At 50.0% G+C, this 22,225-nt stretch overlaps 8 protein-coding genes across 8 annotated transcripts; all 8 read left to right on the forward strand.

The window, feature by feature from the left end:
- The first annotated feature begins 2,312 nt into the window (after positions 1–2,312).
- LOC126282481 (uncharacterized) lies at positions 2,313–3,351 on the forward strand. The gene is made up of 3 exons (XM_049982137.1): positions 2,313–2,327; positions 2,422–2,902; positions 2,945–3,351. Exons 1-3 carry the CDS (start codon positions 2,313–2,315, stop codon positions 3,349–3,351), a joined length of 903 nt encoding a protein of 300 aa, XP_049838094.1.
- Positions 3,352–4,373: 1,022 nt separating this feature from the next.
- LOC126282482 (uncharacterized) lies at positions 4,374–5,395 on the forward strand. Its single transcript, XM_049982138.1, has 2 exons — positions 4,374–4,539; positions 4,671–5,395. The coding sequence occupies exons 1-2, from the start codon at positions 4,374–4,376 to the stop codon at positions 5,393–5,395; spliced, it is 891 nt and encodes a 296-aa protein (XP_049838095.1).
- Positions 5,396–9,026: 3,631 nt separating this feature from the next.
- Positions 9,027–10,048, forward strand: LOC126282483 (uncharacterized). Its single transcript, XM_049982139.1, has 2 exons — positions 9,027–9,192; positions 9,324–10,048. Exons 1-2 carry the CDS (start codon positions 9,027–9,029, stop codon positions 10,046–10,048), a joined length of 891 nt encoding a protein of 296 aa, XP_049838096.1.
- Positions 10,049–12,912: 2,864 nt separating this feature from the next.
- Positions 12,913–14,168, forward strand: LOC126282484 (nipped-B-like protein B). The gene is made up of 2 exons (XM_049982141.1): positions 12,913–13,767; positions 13,911–14,168. The coding sequence occupies exons 1-2, from the start codon at positions 12,913–12,915 to the stop codon at positions 14,166–14,168; spliced, it is 1,113 nt and encodes a 370-aa protein (XP_049838098.1).
- Positions 14,169–14,808: 640 nt separating this feature from the next.
- On the forward strand, positions 14,809–16,156 carry LOC126282485 (uncharacterized). The gene is made up of 3 exons (XM_049982142.1): positions 14,809–14,974; positions 15,058–15,237; positions 15,369–16,156. The coding sequence occupies exons 1-3, from the start codon at positions 14,809–14,811 to the stop codon at positions 16,154–16,156; spliced, it is 1,134 nt and encodes a 377-aa protein (XP_049838099.1).
- Positions 16,157–16,175: 19 nt separating this feature from the next.
- On the forward strand, positions 16,176–17,197 carry LOC126282486 (keratin, type I cytoskeletal 9-like). The gene is made up of 2 exons (XM_049982143.1): positions 16,176–16,557; positions 16,689–17,197. Exons 1-2 carry the CDS (start codon positions 16,176–16,178, stop codon positions 17,195–17,197), a joined length of 891 nt encoding a protein of 296 aa, XP_049838100.1.
- Positions 17,198–17,446: 249 nt separating this feature from the next.
- On the forward strand, positions 17,447–18,605 carry LOC126282487 (nipped-B-like protein B). The gene is made up of 2 exons (XM_049982144.1): positions 17,447–18,061; positions 18,156–18,605. Exons 1-2 carry the CDS (start codon positions 17,447–17,449, stop codon positions 18,603–18,605), a joined length of 1,065 nt encoding a protein of 354 aa, XP_049838101.1.
- A 2,365-nt stretch (positions 18,606–20,970) lies between these two features.
- Positions 20,971–22,158, forward strand: LOC126282488 (S-antigen protein-like). Its single transcript, XM_049982145.1, has one exon. The coding sequence runs from the start codon at positions 20,971–20,973 to the stop codon at positions 22,156–22,158; it is 1,188 nt and encodes a 395-aa protein (XP_049838102.1).
- The last annotated feature ends 67 nt before the right edge of the window (positions 22,159–22,225 follow it).

A 22,225-nucleotide genomic window follows, 5' to 3' on the forward strand; every position in this document is an offset into this window, starting at 1 on the left:
TAGCATTTGTAGACTTAGAGAAAGCTTTTGACTGGAATACTCTTTTTCAAATTCTAAAGGTGGCAGGGGTAAAATACAGGGAGCGAAAGGCTATTTACAATTTGTACAGAAACCAGATGGCAGTTATAAGAGTTGAGGGACATGAAAGGGAAGCAGTGGTTGAGAAGGGAGTGAGACAGGATTGTAGCCTCTCCCCGATGATATTCAATCTGTATATTGAGCAAGCAGTAAAGGAAACAAAAGAAAAATTCGGAGTAAGTATTAAAACCCATTGAGAAGAAATAAAAACTTTGAAGTTCGCCGATGACATTGTAATTCTGTCAGAGACAGGAAAGGACTTGAAAGAGCAATTGAACGGAATGGACAGTGTCTTGAACGGAGGATATAAGATTAACATCAACAAAAGCAAAACGAGGACAATGGAATGTAGTCGAATTAAATAGGGTGATGCTGAGGGAATTAGATTAGGAAATGAGACACTTAAAGTAGTAAAGGAGTTTTGCTACTTGGGGAGCAAAATATCTGATGATGGTCGAAGTAGAGAGGATATAAAATGTAGACTGGCAATGGCAAGGAAAGCGTTTCTGAAGAAGAGAAATTTGTTAACATCAAGTATAGATTTAAGTGTCAGAAAGTCGTTTCTGAAAGTATTTGTATGGAGTGTAGCCATGTATGGAAGTGAAACATGAACGATAAATAGTTTGGACAAGAAGAGAATAGAAGCTTTTGAAATGTGGTGCTACAGAAGAATGCTGAAGATTAAATGGGTAGATCACATAACTAATGAGGAAGTATTGAATAGGATTGGGGAGAAGAGACGTTTGTGGCACAACTTTACCAGAAGAAGGGATCGGTTGGTAGGACATGTTCTGAGGCATCAAGGGATCACAAATTTGGCATTGGAGGGCAGCGTGGAGGGTAAAAATCGTAGAGGGAGACCAAGAGATGAATACACTAAGCAGGTTCAGAAGGATGTGGGTTGCAGTAAGTACTGGGAGATGAAGAAGCTTGCACAGGATAGAGTAGCATGGAGAGCTGCATGAAACCAGTCTCAGGACTGAAGACAACAACAACAACAACAACAACCTAAGGACATCACACACATTCATGCCCGAGGCAGGGTTCGAACCTGCGACCGTAGCGGTCGCGCTGTTCCAGACTGAAGCGCCTAGAACCGCTCGCCCACACCGGCCGGCCATTTATTGTCACTAACAGTATTCCGTATTAGTCCGTTATGATATGGACTCCACCCACTTAAACAATATTCAAGGATGGACCGGACGAGTGTTTCGTAACCAATCACCTTTGTAGAATGCTGCCATTTTCTGAGTATCTTACCAATGAACGGAAGTGTACCGCATGAGACTGTATTGTTATTCCATTTAATATCCCTGTAAGTTGTTACAGCCAGGAACTCCAATCGTACCTGAATGATTTTTGCAGATGATAGGATACTACATTTTTTGAACGTCTCAAACAATCAGCGTCAGCGTCGTGTTTCTAAAAACCAGTAACAATCAGTTATGTCTGTGACTGATATTCATGTAAACTGACATAAAACAACGCTACCAGACGTTTTTCCCTTTTGTTTATATAAATCTTCCAAATTTGTGTTAGAAACAAGAGATATGTATCGCATCTTATTAAAATAAAGTGCATATTTAAGGTTCTGCAGTGCAGTAATTCTTAACAAGTAATTGACGATGAAAAAATTAGAAATGGGCGTTCTCGTTGGATATTAAGCAGTCTGATTTGTTGCGAATGGTGCATTAAGTGTTTTCATTGGGGGAGAGAAAGGGGGGGGGGAGATCCAGTGCGCAGACAAGTGGAGAAATCTGGCACTGTCTCATATGTCAAAGGAACAAATTGATAGAGGAATAACAAGGAAAGATGTCACCCTTCAGGCGCATCTGGGAATGAAGTATGTAGGATTATGAGGGGTGAGTGGCGTTGGAAAATTGCCACTGCGGAGATTGTAGGAAGAAAGAGAACGCAGCTGTAGTTTCGACCAAAAAACCAGGTTTCATTAGTAGTCAGAGCTGAGTGGAGGGTTAAACTGCTAAGGAGCAGAAACAACAGATATCAGTTGTGTTTCAGAAAACCTACTTAGACAAAGATGTTGAGGGAGGTACTGCTGCTGGGTAGTAGTCACGGACGAGATGTGGGTACAGAGTGCGAGATAACCAGAGTCTTCAAATCTACTGCAAGGCTTAAAAAACGTAGGGGCTCTACGTAAGGAAATCATAGAGGAGGATCAAGTAGTAGCAGCTGGCGAGGCGGGCAACAGTATGTACCAGGCCAGGGTGAACAGTATGGACCAGGACAGGGTAAACAGTATGGTCAAGACAGGGTGAACAGTATAGACTAGGACAGGGTGATCAGTATTGACCAGGACTGGGTGAACAGTATGTAAAAGGACAGGGTGAACAGTATGGACCAGGACAGGGTGAACAGTATGGACAAGGACAGGGTGAACAGTACAGACCAGGACAGGGTGAACAGTACAGACCAGGACAGGGTGAAAAGTATGGACCAGAACAGGGTGAACAGTATGGACAAGGACAGGGTGAACAGTATGGACCAGAACAGGGTGAACAGTATGGACCAGGTCAGGGTGAACAGTATGGACCAGGACAAGGTGAACAGTATGGACCAGGACAGGAAGAACAGTATGGACCAGGACAGGGTGAACAGTATGGACCAGGACAGGGTGAACAGTATGTAAAAGGACAGGGTGAACAGTATGGACCAGGACAGGGTGAACAGTATGGACCAGGACAAGGTGAACAGTATGGACCAGGACAGGAAGAACAGTATGGACCAGGACAGGGTGAACAGTATGGACCAGGACAGGGTGAACAGTATGGACCAGGGCAGGGTGAACAGTATGGACCAGGACAGGGTAAACAGTATGGACCAGGATAGGGTGAACAGTATGGACCAGGACAAGATGAACAGTATGGACCAGGACAGGGTGAACAGTATGGACCAGGACAGGGTGAACAGTATGGACCAGGACAGGGTGGACAGTATGTAAAAGGACAGGGTGAACAGTACAGACCAGGACAGGGTGAACAGTACAGACCAGGACAAGGTGAACAGTATGGAACAGGACAGGGTGAACAGTATGGACCAGGCCAGGGTGAACAGTATGGACCAGGACGGGGTGAACAGTATGCACCGGAACAGGGTGAACAGTATGGACCAGGACAGGGTGAACAGTATGGACCAGGACAGGCTGGACAGTATGTAAAAGGACAGGGTGAACAGTATGGGCCAGGACAGGGTGAACAGTATGGACCAGGACAGGGTAAACAGTATGGACCAGGACAGGGTGAACAGTATGACTAACGAGAGGGTGAACAGTATGGACCAGGACAGGGTGAACAGTATGGACCAGGACAGGGTGAACAGTATGGACCAGGACAGGGTGGACAGTATGTAAAAGGACAGGGTGAACAGTGTGGACCAGGACAGGGTGAACAGTATACACCAGGATAGGGTGAACAGTATGGACCAGGACAGGTGAACAGTATGGACCAGGACAGGGTGAACAGTATTGACCAGGACAGGGTGAACAGTATGGACCACGATAGGGTGAACAGTATGGACCAGGACAGGGTGAAGAGTATGGACCAGGACAGGGTGAACAGTATGGACCAGGACAGGGTCAACAGTATGGACCAGGACAGGGTGAACAGTATGGACCAGGATAGGGTGAACAGTATGGAACAGGACAAAGTGAACAATATGGACCAGGACAGGGTAAACAGTATGGACCAGGACAGGGTGAACAGTATGGACCAGGGCAGGGTGGACAGTATATAAAAGAAAAGGGTGAACAGTATGGACCAGGACAGGGTGAACAGTATGGACCAGGACAGGGTGAACAGTATGGACCAGGAGAGGGTGAACAGTATGGACCAGGACAGGGTTAACAGTATGGACCAGGACGGGGTGAACAGTATGGACCAGCACAGGGTGAACAGTATGGACCAGGACGGGGTGAACAGTATGCACCGGAACAGGGTGAACAGTATGGACCAGGACAGGGTGAACAGTATGGACCAGGACAGGCTGGACAGTATGTAAAAGGACAGGGTGAACAGTATGGGCCAGGACAGGGTGAACAGTATGGACCAGGACAGGGTAAACAGTATGGACCAGGACAGGGTGAACAGTATGACTAACGAGAGGGTGAACAGTATGGACCAGGACAGGGTGAACAGTATGGACCAGGACAGGGTGAACAGTATGGACCAGGACAGGGTGGACAGTATGTAAAAGGACAGGGTGAACAGTGTGGACCAGGACAGGGTGAACAGTATACACCAGGATAGGGTGAACAGTATGGACCAGGACAGGTGAACAGTATGGACCAGGACAGGGTGAACAGTATTGACCAGGACAGGGTGAACAGTATGGACCACGATAGGGTGAACAGTATGGGCCAGGACACAGTGAACAGTATGGACCAGGACACGGTGAACAGTATGGACCAGGACAGGGTGAACAGTATGGACCAGGACAGGGTGGACAGTAAGTAAAAGGACAGGGTGAACAGTATGGGCCAGGACAGGGTGAACAGTATGGACCAGGACAGGGTGAACAGTATGGACCAGGACAGGGTGAACAGTATGACTAGCGACAGGGTGAACAGTATGGAACAGGACAGGGTAAACAGTATGGACCAGGACAGGGTGAACAGTATGGACCGGGACAGAGTGAACAGTATGGACCAGGACAGGGTAAACAGTATAGACCAGGACAAGGTGAACAGTATGGACAAGGACAGGGTGAACAGTATGGACCAGGACTGGGTGAACAGTATAGACCAGGACAGGGTGAACAGTATGGACCAGGACAGGGTGATCAGTATGGACCAGGACAGGGTGAACAGTATGGAGCAGGACAGGGTGAACAGTATGGACCAGGACAGGGTGAACAGTATGGACCAGGACAGGGTGAACAGTATGGACCAGGACAGGGTGAACAGTATGGACCAGGACAGGGTGAACAGTATGGACCAGGACAAGGTGAACCGTATGGACCAGAACACGGTGAACAGTATGGACCAGGACAGGGTGGACAGTATGTAAAAGGACAGGGTGAACAGTACAGACCAGGACAGGGTGAACAGTACATACCAGGACAGGGTGAACAGTATGGACCAGGACAGGGTGAACAGTATGGACCAGGCCAGGGTGAACAGTATGGACCAGGACAAGGTGAACCGTATGGACCAGGACAGGAAGAACAGTATGGACCAGGACAGGGTGAACAGTATGGACCAGGACAGAGTGAACCGTATGGACCAGGACAGGAAGAACAGTATGGACCAGGACATGGTGAACAGTATGGACCAGGACAGGGTGGACAGTATGTAAAAGAATAGGGTGAACAGTATGGACCAGGACAGGGTGAACAGTATGGACCAGGACAGGGTGAACAGTATGGACCAGGAGAGGGTGAACAGTATCGACCAGGACAGGGTTAACAGTATGGACCAGGACAGGGTGAACAGTATGGACCAGGACAGGGTGAACAGTATGGACCAGGACAGGGTGAACAGTATGGACCGGGACAGGGTGAACAGTATGGACCAGGACAGGGTGAACAGTATGGACCGGGACAGGGTGAACAGTATGGACCAGGACAGGGTGAACAGTATGAACCAGGACAGGGTGAACAGTAAAGACCAGGACAGGGTGAACAGTATTGACAAAGACAGGGTGAACAGTATGGACCAGGATAGGGTGAACAGTATGGGACAGGACACGGTGAACAGTATAGACCAGGACAGGGTGAACAGTATGGACCAGGACAGGGTGAACAGTATGGACCAGGACAGGGTGGACAGTATGTAAAAGGACAGAGTGAACTGTATGGGCCAGGACAGGGTGAACAGTATGGACCAGGACAGGGTGAACAGTATGGACCAGGACAAAGTGAACAGTATGGACCAGGACAGGGTGAATAGTATGAACCAGGGCAGGGTGAACAGTATACACCAGGACAGGGTGAACATTATGGACCCAGACAGGGTGAACAGTATGGAACAGGACAGGGTGAAAAGTATGGACCAGGACAGGGTGAAAAGAATGGACCAGGAAAGGGTGAAATGTATGGACCAGGACAGGGTGAACAGTATGGACCAGGACAGGGTGAACAGTACGGACCAGGACGGGGTGAAGAGTATGGACCACGAGAGGGTGAAGAGTATGGACCAGGACAGGGTGAACAGAATAGACCAGGACAGGGTGAACAGTATGGACCAGGACACGGTAAACAGTATGGACCAGGACAGGGTGAACAGTACGGACCAGGACAGGGTGAACAGTATACACCAGGGCAGGGTGAACACTATTGATCAGGACATGGTGAAAGTATGGAACCAGGACAGTGTGAACAGTATGGACCAGGACAGGGTGAACAGTATGGACCAGGACAGTGTGAACAATATGGACCAGGACAGGGTAAACAGTATGACTAACGACAGGGTGAACAGTATGGACCAGGACAGGGTCAACGGTATGGACCAGGAGAGGGTGAACAGTATGGAGCAGGACAGGGTGAACGGTATACACCAGGACAGTATGAACAGTATGTACCAGGCCAGTGTGAACAGTATACATCTGGACAGGGTGAACAGTATGGTCCAGGACAGGGTAAACAGTATGGACCAGGACAGGGTGAGCAATATGGACCAGGACAGGATGAACAGTATATGCCAGGACAGGGTGATCAGTATGGATCACGACAGGGTGAACAGTATGGACCAGGATAATGTGAACAGTATGGACTAGGACAGGGTGAACAGTATACGCCAGGACAGGGTGAAAAGTTTGGACCAGGACAGGGTGAACAGTATGGACCAGGACAGGGTAAACAGTATGGACCAGGACAGGGTGAACAGTTTACATAAGGACAGGGTGAAGAGTATGGACCAGGAAAGGGTGAACAGTATGGACCAGGACAGGGTGAACAGTATACACCAAGACAGGGTGAACAGTATGGACCAAGACAGGGTGAACAGTATAGACCAGGAAATTGTAGAGAGTATGGTCCAGGACAGGGTGAACAGTATGGACCAGGACAGCGTCAACAGTGTGGAACAGGACAGGGTAAACAGTATTGACCAGGACAGGGTGATCAGTATGGAAGAGGACAGGGTGAACAGTATAGACCAGGATGGGGTGAACAGTATAGACCAATACAGGGTGAACAGTGTGGACCAGGACAGAGTGAACAGTATGGACCAGGACAGGGTGAACAGTATGAACCAGGACAGGATGAACAGTATTGACCAGGACAGGGTGAACAGTATGGACCAGGACAGAGTGAACAGTATGGACCAGGACAGAGTGAACAGTATGAACCAGGACAGGGTGAACAGTATACACCAGGACAGGGTGAAAAGTTTGGACCAGGACAGGATGAACAGTATGGACCAGGACAGGGTAAACAGTATGGACCAGGACAGGGTGAACAGTTTACATAAGGACAGGGTGAAGAGTATGGACCAGGAAAGGGTGAACAGTATGGACCAGGACATTGTGAAGATATGGTCCAGGACAGGGTGAACAGTATGGTCCAGGACAGGTAGAACAGTATGGACCAGGAAAGGGTGGACAGTATACACCAGGACAGGGTGAACAGTATGGACCAGGACAGGGTGAACACTATAGACCAGGAAATTGTAGAGAGTATGGTCCAGGACAGGGTGAACAGTATGGACCAGGACAGCATCAACAGTGTGGAACAGGACAGGGTAAACAGTATGAAGCAGGACAGGGTGATCAGTATGGAGCACGACAGGGTGAACAGTATGGACCAGGATGGGGTGAACAGTATAGACCAGGACAGGGTGAACAGTGTGGACCAGGACAGAGTGAACAGTATGGACCAGGACAGGGTGAACAGTATGAACCAGGACAGGGTGAACAGTATTGACCAGGACAGGGTGAACAGTATGGACCAGGACAGAGTGAACAGTATCGACCAGGACAGAGTGAACAGTATGAACCAGGACAGGGTGAACAGTATACACCAGGACAGGGTGAAATGTTTGGACCAGGACAGGATGAACAGTATGGACCAGGACAGGGTAAACAGTATGGACCAGGACAGGGTGAACAGTTTACATAAGGACAGGGTGAAGAGTATGGACCAGGAAAGGGTGAACAGTATGGACCAGGACATTGTGAAGATATGGTCCAGGACAGGGTGAACAGTATGGTCCAGGACAGCTAGAACAGTATGGACCAGGACAGGGTGAACATTATGCACCAGTACAGGGAGAATAGTATGGACCAGGACAGGGTGAACAGTATGGACCAGGAAAGGGTGGACAGTATACACCAGGACAGGGTGAACAGTATGGACCAGGACAGGGTGAACACTATAGACCAGGAAATTGTAGAGAGTATGGTCCAGGACAGTGTGAACTGTATGGACCAGGACAGCATCAACAGTGTGGAACAGGACAGGGTAAACAGTATGGAGCAGGACAGGGTGATCAGTATGGAGCACGACAGGGTGAACAGTATGGACCAGGACAGGGTGAACAGTATAGACCAGGACAGGGTGAACAGTGTGGACCAGGACGGGGTGAACAGTATGGACCAGCACAGGGTGAACAGTATGGACCAGGACGGGGTGAACAGTATGCACCGGAACAGGGTGAACAGTATGGACCAGGACAGGGTGAACAGTATGGACCAGGACAGGCTGGACAGTATGTAAAAGGACAGGGTGAACAGTATGGGCCAGGACAGGGTGAACAGTATGGACCAGGACAGGGTAAACAGTATGGACCAGGACAGGGTGAACAGTATGACTAACGAGAGGGTGAACAGTATGGACCAGGACAGGGTGAACAGTATGGACCAGGACAGGGTGAACAGTATGGACCAGGACAGGGTGGACAGTATGTAAAAGGACAGGGTGAACAGTGTGGACCAGGACAGGGTGAACAGTATACACCAGGATAGGGTGAACAGTATGGACCAGGACAGGTGAACAGTATGGACCAGGACAGGGTGAACAGTATTGACCAGGACAGGGTGAACAGTATGGACCACGATAGGGTGAACAGTATGGGCCAGGACACAGTGAACAGTATGGACCAGGACACGGTGAACAGTATGGACCAGGACAGGGTGAACAGTATGGACCAGGACAGGGTGGACAGTAAGTAAAAGGACAGGGTGAACAGTATGGGCCAGGACAGGGTGAACAGTATGGACCAGGACAGGGTGAACAGTATGGACCAGGACAGGGTGAACAGTATGACTAGCGACAGGGTGAACAGTATGGAACAGGACAGGGTAAACAGTATGGACCAGGACAGGGTGAACAGTATGGACCGGGACAGAGTGAACAGTATGGACCAGGACAGGGTAAACAGTATAGACCAGGACAAGGTGAACAGTATGGACAAGGACAGGGTGAACAGTATGGACCAGGACTGGGTGAACAGTATAGACCAGGACAGGGTGAACAGTATGGACCAGGACAGGGTGATCAGTATGGACCAGGACAGGGTGAACAGTATGGAGCAGGACAGGGTGAACAGTATGGACCAGGACAGGGTGAACAGTATGGACCAGGACAGGGTGAACAGTATGGACCAGGACAGGGTGAACAGTATGGACCAGGACAGGGTGAACAGTATGGACCAGGACAAGGTGAACCGTATGGACCAGAACACGGTGAACAGTATGGACCAGGACAGGGTGGACAGTATGTAAAAGGACAGGGTGAACAGTACAGACCAGGACAGGGTGAACAGTACATACCAGGACAGGGTGAACAGTATGGACCAGGACAGGGTGAACAGTATGGACCAGGCCAGGGTGAACAGTATGGACCAGGACAAGGTGAACCGTATGGACCAGGACAGGAAGAACAGTATGGACCAGGACAGGGTGAACAGTATGGACCAGGACAGAGTGAACCGTATGGACCAGGACAGGAAGAACAGTATGGACCAGGACATGGTGAACAGTATGGACCAGGACAGGGTGGACAGTATGTAAAAGAATAGGGTGAACAGTATGGACCAGGACAGGGTGAACAGTATGGACCAGGACAGGGTGAACAGTATGGACCAGGAGAGGGTGAACAGTATCGACCAGGACAGGGTTAACAGTATGGACCAGGACAGGGTGAACAGTATGGACCAGGACAGGGTGAACAGTATGGACCAGGACAGGGTGAACAGTATGGACCGGGACAGGGTGAACAGTATGGACCAGGACAGGGTGAACAGTATGGACCGGGACAGGGTGAACAGTATGGACCAGGACAGGGTGAACAGTATGAACCAGGACAGGGTGAACAGTAAAGACCAGGACAGGGTGAACAGTATTGACAAAGACAGGGTGAACAGTATGGACCAGGATAGGGTGAACAGTATGGGACAGGACACGGTGAACAGTATAGACCAGGACAGGGTGAACAGTATGGACCAGGACAGGGTGAACAGTATGGACCAGGACAGGGTGGACAGTATGTAAAAGGACAGAGTGAACTGTATGGGCCAGGACAGGGTGAACAGTATGGACCAGGACAGGGTGAACAGTATGGACCAGGACAAAGTGAACAGTATGGACCAGGACAGGGTGAATAGTATGAACCAGGGCAGGGTGAACAGTATACACCAGGACAGGGTGAACATTATGGACCCAGACAGGGTGAACAGTATGGAACAGGACAGGGTGAAAAGTATGGACCAGGACAGGGTGAAAAGAATGGACCAGGAAAGGGTGAAATGTATGGACCAGGACAGGGTGAACAGTATGGACCAGGACAGGGTGAACAGTACGGACCAGGACGGGGTGAAGAGTATGGACCACGAGAGGGTGAAGAGTATGGACCAGGACAGGGTGAACAGAATAGACCAGGACAGGGTGAACAGTATGGACCAGGACACGGTAAACAGTATGGACCAGGACAGGGTGAACAGTACGGACCAGGACAGGGTGAACAGTATACACCAGGGCAGGGTGAACACTATTGATCAGGACATGGTGAAAGTATGGAACCAGGACAGTGTGAACAGTATGGACCAGGACAGGGTGAACAGTATGGACCAGGACAGTGTGAACAATATGGACCAGGACAGGGTAAACAGTATGACTAACGACAGGGTGAACAGTATGGACCAGGACAGGGTCAACGGTATGGACCAGGAGAGGGTGAACAGTATGGAGCAGGACAGGGTGAACGGTATACACCAGGACAGTATGAACAGTATGTACCAGGCCAGTGTGAACAGTATACATCTGGACAGGGTGAACAGTATGGTCCAGGACAGGGTAAACAGTATGGACCAGGACAGGGTGAGCAATATGGACCAGGACAGGATGAACAGTATATGCCAGGACAGGGTGATCAGTATGGATCACGACAGGGTGAACAGTATGGACCAGGATAATGTGAACAGTATGGACTAGGACAGGGTGAACAGTATACGCCAGGACAGGGTGAAAAGTTTGGACCAGGACAGGGTGAACAGTATGGACCAGGACAGGGTAAACAGTATGGACCAGGACAGGGTGAACAGTTTACATAAGGACAGGGTGAAGAGTATGGACCAGGAAAGGGTGAACAGTATGGACCAGGACAGGGTGAACAGTATACACCAAGACAGGGTGAACAGTATGGACCAAGACAGGGTGAACAGTATAGACCAGGAAATTGTAGAGAGTATGGTCCAGGACAGGGTGAACAGTATGGACCAGGACAGCGTCAACAGTGTGGAACAGGACAGGGTAAACAGTATTGACCAGGACAGGGTGATCAGTATGGAAGAGGACAGGGTGAACAGTATAGACCAGGATGGGGTGAACAGTATAGACCAATACAGGGTGAACAGTGTGGACCAGGACAGAGTGAACAGTATGGACCAGGACAGGGTGAACAGTATGAACCAGGACAGGATGAACAGTATTGACCAGGACAGGGTGAACAGTATGGACCAGGACAGAGTGAACAGTATGGACCAGGACAGAGTGAACAGTATGAACCAGGACAGGGTGAACAGTATACACCAGGACAGGGTGAAAAGTTTGGACCAGGACAGGATGAACAGTATGGACCAGGACAGGGTAAACAGTATGGACCAGGACAGGGTGAACAGTTTACATAAGGACAGGGTGAAGAGTATGGACCAGGAAAGGGTGAACAGTATGGACCAGGACATTGTGAAGATATGGTCCAGGACAGGGTGAACAGTATGGTCCAGGACAGGTAGAACAGTATGGACCAGGAAAGGGTGGACAGTATACACCAGGACAGGGTGAACAGTATGGACCAGGACAGGGTGAACACTATAGACCAGGAAATTGTAGAGAGTATGGTCCAGGACAGGGTGAACAGTATGGACCAGGACAGCATCAACAGTGTGGAACAGGACAGGGTAAACAGTATGAAGCAGGACAGGGTGATCAGTATGGAGCACGACAGGGTGAACAGTATGGACCAGGATGGGGTGAACAGTATAGACCAGGACAGGGTGAACAGTGTGGACCAGGACAGAGTGAACAGTATGGACCAGGACAGGGTGAACAGTATGAACCAGGACAGGGTGAACAGTATTGACCAGGACAGGGTGAACAGTATGGACCAGGACAGAGTGAACAGTATCGACCAGGACAGAGTGAACAGTATGAACCAGGACAGGGTGAACAGTATACACCAGGACAGGGTGAAATGTTTGGACCAGGACAGGATGAACAGTATGGACCAGGACAGGGTAAACAGTATGGACCAGGACAGGGTGAACAGTTTACATAAGGACAGGGTGAAGAGTATGGACCAGGAAAGGGTGAACAGTATGGACCAGGACATTGTGAAGATATGGTCCAGGACAGGGTGAACAGTATGGTCCAGGACAGCTAGAACAGTATGGACCAGGACAGGGTGAACATTATGCACCAGTACAGGGAGAATAGTATGGACCAGGACAGGGTGAACAGTATGGACCAGGAAAGGGTGGACAGTATACACCAGGACAGGGTGAACAGTATGGACCAGGACAGGGTGAACACTATAGACCAGGAAATTGTAGAGAGTATGGTCCAGGACAGTGTGAACTGTATGGACCAGGACAGCATCAACAGTGTGGAACAGGACAGGGTAAACAGTATGGAGCAGGACAGGGTGATCAGTATGGAGCACGACAGGGTGAACAGTATGGACCAGGACAGGGTGAACAGTATAGACCAGGACAGGGTGAACAGTGTGGACCAGGACAGAGTGAACAGTATGGACCAGGACAGGGTGAACAGTAAGAACCAGGACAGGGTGAACAGTATTGACCAGGACAGGGTGAACAGAATCGACCAGGACAGTGTGAACAGTATGGATCAGGACAATGTGAACATTATGGACCAAGACAGGGTGAACAGTGTGGAGCAGGACAGGGTGAACAGTATGGACCAGGGCAGGGTGAACAGTAAACACAAGGACAGGGTGAACAGTATGGACCAGGACAGGGTAAACAGTATACACCAGGACAGGGTGAACAGTATGTACCAGGAGAAGGTGAACAGTATTGACAAGGACAGGGTGAAAAGTATGGACCAAGACAGGGTAAACAGTATGGACCAGGATGGGGTGAACAGTATGGACCAAGACAGGGTGAACAGTATGGACCAGCACAGGGTGAACAGTATGGACCAGGACATTGTGAGGAGTGTGGTCCAGGACAGGGTGAACAATATGGACCAGGACACGTTGAACAATATGGACCAGGACAGGGTGAACAGTATGGAATAGGACAGGGTGAACAGTATGGACCAGGACAGGGTGGACAGTATGTAAAAGGACAGGGTGAACAGTATGGACCAGGACAGGGTGAACAGTATAGACCAGGAAATTGAGAAGAGAATGGTCCAGGACAGGATGAACACTATGGACCAGGACAGCGTCAACAGTATGGAACAGGACAGGGTGAACAGTATGGACCAGGACAGGGTGAACAATATGGACCAGGACAGGGTGAACAGTATGGACCAGGACAGGGTGCACAGTATGGACCAGGACAGGGTGGACAGTATGTAAATGGACAGGGTGAACTGTATGGGCCAGGACAGGGTGAACAGTATGGACCAGGACTGGGTGAACAGTATGGACCAGGACAGGGTGAACAGTACGACTAATGACAGGGTGAACAGTATGGACCAGGACAGGGTGAACAGTATGGACCAGGACAGGGTGAAAAGTATGGACCGGGACAGGGTGAACAGTATGGACCAGGATAGGGTGAACAGTATGGACCAGGACAAGGTGAACAGTATGGACAAGGACAGGGTGAACAGTATGGACCAGGAATGGCTGAACAGTATAGACCAGGACAGGATGAACAGTATGGACCAGGACAGGGTGAACAGTATGGACCAGGACAGGGTGAACAGTATGGACCAGGACAGGGTGAACAGTATGGACCAGGACAGGGTGAACAGTATGGACCAGGACAAGGTGAACAGTATAGACCAGGACAGGGTGAACTGTATGGACCAGGATAGGGAGAACAGTATGGACCAGGACAGGGTGAAAGGTATGGACCAGGACAGGGTGAACAGTATGGACCAGGAGAGGGTGAACAGTATGGACCAGGACAGGGTTAACAGTATGGACCAGGACGGGGTGAACAGTATGGACCAGCACAGGGTGAACAGTATGGACCAGGACGGGGTGAACAGTATGGACCGGAACAGGGTGAACAGTATGGACCAGGACAGGGTGAACAGTATGGACCAGGACAGGCTGGACAGTATGTAAAAGGACAGGGTGAACAGTATGGGCCAGGACAGGGTGAACAGTATGGACCAGGACAGGGTAAACAGTATGGACCAGGACAGGGTGAACAGTATGACTAACGAGAGGGTGAACAGTATGGACCAGGACAGGGTGAACAGTATGGACCAGGACAGGGTGAACAGTATGGACCAGGACAGGGTGGACAGTATGTAAAAGGACAGGGTGAACAGTATGGACCAGGACAGGGTGAACAGTATACACCAGGATAGGGTGAACAGTATGGACCAGGACAGGTGAACAGTATGGACCAGGACAGGGTGAACAGTATTGACCAGGACAGGGTGAACAGTATGGACCAGGATAGGGTGAACAGTATGGGCCAGGACACAGTGAACAGTATGGACCAGGACATGGTGAACAGTATGGACCAGGACAGGGTGAACAGTATGGACCAGGACAGGGTGGACAGTAAGTAAAAGGACAGGGTGAACAGTATGGGCCAGGACAGGGTGAACAGTATGGACCAGGACAGGGTGAACAGTATGGACCAGGACAGGGTGAACAGTATGACTAGCGACAGGGTGAACAGTATGGAACAGGACAGGGTAAACAGTATGGACCAGGACAGGGTGAACAGTATGGACCGGGACAGAGTAAACAGTATGGACCAGGACAGGGTAAACAGTATAGACCAGGACAAGGTGAACAGTATGGACAAGGACAGGGTGAACAGTATGGACCAGGACTGGGTGAACAGTATAGACCAGGACAGGGTGAACAGTATGGACCAGGACAGGGTGATCAGTATGGACCAGGACAGGGTGAACAGTATGGAGCAGGACAGGGTGAACAGTATGGACCAGGACAGGGTGAACAGTATGGACCAGGACAGGGTGAACAGTATGGACCAGGACAGGGTGAACAGTATGGACCAGGACAGGGTGAACAGTATGGACCAGGACAAGGTGAACCGTATGGACCAGAACACGGTGAACAGTATGGACCAGGACAGGGTGGACAGTATGTAAAAGGACAGGGTGAACAGTACAGACCAGGACAGGGTGAACAGTACATACCAGGACAGGGTGAACAGTATGGACCAGGACAGGGTGAACAGTATGGACCAGGCCAGGGTGAACAGTATGGACCAGGACAAGGTGAACCATATGGAACAGGACAGGAAGAACAGTATGGACCAGGACAGGGTGAACAGTATGGACCAGGACAGAGTGAACTGTATGGACCAGGACAGGAAGAACAGTATGGACCAGGACATGGTGAACAGTATGGACCAGGACAGGGTGGACAGTATGTAAAAGAACAGGGTGAACAGTATGGACCAGGACAGGGTGAACAGTATGGACCAGGACAGGGTGAACAGTATTGACCAGGAGAGGGTGAACAGTATGGACCAGGACAGGGTTAACAGTATGGTCCAGGACAGGGTGAACAGTATGGACCAGGACAGGGTGAACAGTATGGACCAGGACAGGGTGAACAGTATGGACCGGGACAGGGTGAACAGTATGGACCAGGACAGGGTGAACAGTATGGACTGGGACAGGGTGAACAGTATGGACCAGGACAGGGTGAACAGTATGGACCAGGACAGGGTGAACAGTAAAGACCAGGACAGGGTGAAGAGTATTGACAAGGACAGGGTGAACAGTATGGACCAGGATAGGGTGAACAGTGTGGGACAGGACACGGTGAACAGTATAGACCAGGACAGGGTGAACAGTATGGACCAGGACAGGGTGAACAGTATGGACCAGGACAGGGTGGACAGTATGTAAAAGGACAGAGTGAACTGTATGGGCCAGGACAGGGTGAACAGTATGGACCAGGACAGGGTGAACAGTATGGACCAGGACAAAGTGAACAGTATGGACCAGGACAGGGTGAATAGTATGAACCAGGGCAGGGTGAACAGTATACACCAGGACAGGGTGAACATTATGGACCCAGACAGGGTGAACAGTATGGAACAGGACAGGGTGAAAAGTATGGACCAGGACAGGGTGAAAAGAATGGACCAGGAAAGGGTGAAATGTATGGACCAGGACAGGGTGAACAGTATGGACCAGGACAGGGTGAACAGTACGGACCAGGACGGGGTGAAGAGTATGGACCACGAGAGGGTGAAGAGTATGGACCAGGACAGGGTGAACAGAATAGACCAGGACAGGGTGAACAGTATGGACCAGGACACAGTAAACAGTATGGACCAGGACAGGGTGAACAGTATGGACCAGGACAGGGTGAACAGTATACATCTGGACAGGGTGAACAGTATGGTCCAGGACAGGGTAAACAGTATGGACCAGGACAGGGTGAGCAATATGGACCAGGACAGGATGAACAGTATATGCCAGGACAGGGTGATCAGTATGGATCACGACAGGGTGAACAGTATGGACCAGGATAATGTGAACAGTATGGACTAGGACAGGGTCAAAAGTATACGCCAGGACAGGGTGAAAAGTTTGGACCAGGACAGGGTGAACAGTATGGACCAGGACAGGGTAAACAGTATGGACCAGGACAGGGTGAACAGTTTACATAAGGACAGGGTGAAGAGTATGGACCAGGAAAGGGTGAACAGTATGGACCAGGACATTGTGAAGATATGGTCCAGGGCAGGGTGAACAGTATGGATCAGGACAGGTAGAACACTATGGACCAGGACAGGGTGAACATTATGCACCAGTACAGGGTGAATAGTATGGACCAGGACAGGGTGAACAGTATGGACCAGGACAGGGTGAACAGTATACACAAAGACAGGGTGAACAGTATGGACCAAGACAGGGTGAACAGTATAGACCAGGAAATTGTAGAGAGTATGGTCCAGGACAGGGTGAACAGTATGGACCAGGACAGCGTCAACAGTGTGGAACAGGACAGGGTAAACAGTATTGACCAGGACAGGGTGATCAGTATGGAACAGGACAGGGTTAACAGTATGGACCAGGATGGGGTGAACAGTATAGACCAGGACAGGGTGAACAGTGTGGACCAGGACAGAGTGAACAGTATGGACCAGGACAGGGTGAACAGTATGAACCAGGACAGGGTGAACAGTATTGACCAGGACAGGGTGAACAGTATTTACCAGGACAGGGTGAACAGTATGGACCAGGACAGAGTGAACAGTATGGACCAGGACAGAGTGAACAGTATGAACCAGGACAGGGTGAACAGTATACACCAGGACAGGGTGAAAAGTTTGGACCAGGACAGGATGAACAGTATGGACCAGGACAGTGTAAACAGTATGGACCAGGACAGGGTGAACAGTTTACATAAGGACAGGGTGAAGAGTATGGACAAGGAAAGGGTGAACAGTATGGACCAGGACATTGTGAAGATATGGTCCAGGACAGGGTGAACAGTATGGTCCAGGACAGGAGGAACAGTATGGACCAGGAAAGGGTGGACAGTATACACCAGGACAGGGTGAACAGTATGGACCAGGACAGGGTGAACACTATAGACCAGGAAATTGTAGAGAGTATGGTCCAGGACAGGGTGAACAGTATGGATTAGGACAGCATCAACAGTGTGGAACAGGACAGGGTAAACAGTATGGAGCAGGACAGGGTGAACAGTGTGGACCAGGACAGAGTGAACAGTATGGACCAGGACAGGGTGAACAGTATGAACCAGGACAGAGTGAACAGTATCGACCAGGACAGAGTGAACAGTATGAACCAGGACAGGGTGAACAGTATACACCAGGACAGGGTGAAAAGTTTGGACCAGGACAGGATGAACAGTATGGACCAGGACAGGGTAAACAGTATGGACCAGGACAGGGTGAACAGTTTACATAAGGACAGGGTGAAGAGTATGGACCAGGAAAGGGTGAACAGTATGGACCAGGACATTGTGAAGATATGGTCCAGGACAGGGTGAACAGTATGGTCCAGGACAGGTAGAACAGTATGGTCCAGGACAGGGTGAACATTATGCACCAGTACAGGGAGAATAGTATGGACCAGAACAGGGTGAACAGTATGGACCAGGAAAGGGTGGACAGTATACACCAGGACAGGGTGAACAGTATGGACCAGGACAGGGTGAACACTATAGACCAGGAAATTGTAGAGAGTATGGTCCAGGACAGTGTGAACTGTATGGACCAGGACAGCATCAACAGTGTGGAACAGGACAGGGTAAACAGTATGGAGCAGGACAGGGTGATCAGTATGGAGCACGACAGGGTGAACAGTATGGACCAGGACAGGGTGAACAGTATATACCAGGACAGGGTGAACAGTGTGGACCAGGACAGAGTGAACAGTATGGACCAGGACAGGGTGAACAGTAAGAACCAGGACAGGGTGAACAGTATTGACCAGGACAGGGTGAACAGAATCGACCAGGACAGGGTGAACAGTATGGATCAGGACAATGTGAACATTATGGACCAAGACAGGGTGAACAGTGTGGAGCAGGACAGGGTGAACAGTATGGACCAGGGCAGGGTGAACAGTAAACACACGGACAGGGTGAACAGTATGGACCAGGACAGGGTAAACAGTATACACCAGGACAGGGTGAACAGTATGTACCAGGAGAAGGTGAACAGTATTGACAAGGACAGGGTGAAAAGTATGGACCAAGACAGGGTAAACAGTATGGACCAGGATGGGGTGAACAGTATGGACCAAGACAGGGTGAACAGTATGGACCAGCACAGGGTGAACAGTATGGACCAGGACATTGTGAGGAGTGTGGTCCAGGACAGGGTGAACAATATGGACCAGGACACGTTGAACAATATGGACCAGGACAGGGTGAACAGTATGGAATAGGACAGGGTGAACAGTATGGACCAGGACAGGGTGGACAGTATGTAAAAGGACAGGGTGAACAGTATGGACCAGGACAGGGTGAACAGTATAGACCAGGAAATTGAGAAGAGAATGGTCCAGGACAGGATGAACACTATGGACCAGGACAGCGTCAACAGTATGGAACAGGACAGGGTGAACAGTATGGACCAGGACAGGGTGAACAATATGGACCAGGACAGGGTGAACAGTATGGACCAGGACAGGGTGCACAGTATGGGCCAGGAAAGGGTGGACAGTATGGAAATGGACAGGGTGAACTGTATGGGCCAGGACAGGGTGAACAGTATGGACCAGGACTGGGTGAACAGTATGGACCAGGACAGGGTGAACAGTATGACTAATGACAGGGTGAACAGTATGGACCAGGACAGGGTGAACAGTATGGACCAGGACAGGGTGATCAGTATGGACCAGGATAGGGTGAACAGTATGGACCAGGACAAGGTGAACAGTATGGACAAGGACAGGGTGAACAGTATGGACCAGGAATGGCTGAACAGTATAGACCAGGACAGGATGAACAGTATGGACCAGGACAGGGTGAACAGTATGGACCAGGACAGGGTGAACAGTATGGACCAGGACAGGGTGAACAGTATGGACGAGGACAGGGTGAACAGTATGGACCAGGACAAGGTGAACAGTATAGACCAGGACAGGGTGAACTGTATGGACCAGGATAGGGAGAACAGTATGGACCAGGACAGGGTGAAAGGTATGGACCAGGACAGGGTGAACAGTATGGACCAGAACAAAATGAACAGTATGAACCAGGACAGGGTGAACTGTATGCACCAGGACAGGGTGAACAGTATGAACCAGGACAAGGTGAACAGTATGTACCAGGACAGGGTTAACTGTATGGACCAGGAGAGGGTGAACAGTATGGACCAGGACAGGGTGAGAAGTATGTACCAGGACTGGTGAACAGTATGGACCAGAACAAAGTGAACAGTATGGACCAGGACACGGTAAACAGTATGGACCAGGACAGGGTGGACAGTATGGACAAGGACTGGGCGAACAGTATACACCAGGACAGAGTGAACAGTATGGATCAGGACATGGTGTACAGTATGTACCAGGAGAGTATGAACAGTATGGACCAGGGCAGGGTGAATTGTATGGACCAGGACAGGGCGAACAGTATGACTAATGACAGGGTGAACAGTATGGACTGGGACAGGTTCAACAGTATGGACCAGGAGAGGGTGAACAGTATGGACCAGGACAGGGAGAACAGTATACAGCCGGACAGTATGAACAGTATGTACCAGGCCAGTGTGAACAGTATACACCAGGACAGGGTGAACAGTAAGACCAGGACAGGGTAAACAGTATGGACCAGGACAGTGTGAACAGTATGGACCAGGACAGGATGAACAGTATATTCCAGGACAGGGTGATCAGTATAGATCACGACAGGTTGAACAGCATGGACCAAGATAAGGTGAAAAGTATGGACCAGGACAGGGTGAGCAGTATACGCCAGGACAGGGTGAAAAGTTTGGACCAGGACAGGGTGAACAGTATGGACCAGGACAAGGTGAACAGTATGGACGAGGACAGGGTGAACAGTTTACATAAGGACAGGGTGAACAGTATGGACCAGGAAAGGGTGAACAGTATGAACCAGGACAGGGTGAACACTATGGACCAGGAAAGGGTGAACAGTATGGACCAGGACAGGGTGTACAGTATGGACCAGGAGAAGGTGAACAGTATGGACCAGGACAGGATGAACAGTATGGACCAGGAGAGGTTGAACAATATGAACCAGGACAGGGTAAACAGTATACACCAGGACAGGGTGAACAGTATGGACCAGGACAGGGTAAACAGTATGGACCAGGACAGGGTGAACAGTATGGACCAGGGCAGGGTCAACAGTATTCACCATGACAGGGTGAACAGTATTGACCAGGACAGGGTGAACAGTATGGATCAGGACAGGGTGAACAGTATGGACCAAGACAGATTGAACAGTATGGAGCAGGACAGGGTGAACAGTATGGACCAGGACAGGGTGAACAGTAAAGACAAGGACAGGGTGAACAGTATGGACCAGGACAGGGTAAACAGTATACACCAGGACAGGGTGAACAGTATGGACCGGGAGAAGGTGAACAGTGTTGAACAGGACAGGGTGAACAGTATGGACCAGTACAGGGTAAACAGTATGGACCAGGACAGGGTGAACAGTATGGACCAAGACAGGGTGAACAGTATGGAACAGCACAGGGTGATCAGTATGGATCAGGACATTGTGAAGAGTGTGGTCCAGGGAAGGGTGAACAGTATGGACCACGACAGGCTCAAAAGTATGGAACAGGACAGGGTGAACAGTAAGGACCACGACAGGGTCATCAGTATAAACCAGGACAGGGTGAAAAGTATGGACCAGGACGGGGTGAACAGTATGGACCAGGACAGGGTGAACAGTGTGGACCAGGACAGAGTGAACAGTATGGACCAGGACAGGGTGAACAGTGTGAACCAGGACAGGGTGTACAGTATGGACCTGTAAAGGGTGAACAGTATGAACCGATACAGGGTGAACAGTATGGACCAGGACAGGGTGAAAAATATTGACC

Source organism: Schistocerca gregaria, chromosome 7 (assembly GCF_023897955.1).
Source record: "Schistocerca gregaria isolate iqSchGreg1 chromosome 7, iqSchGreg1.2, whole genome shotgun sequence".
Taxonomy (NCBI): Eukaryota; Metazoa; Arthropoda; class Insecta; order Orthoptera; family Acrididae; genus Schistocerca; species Schistocerca gregaria.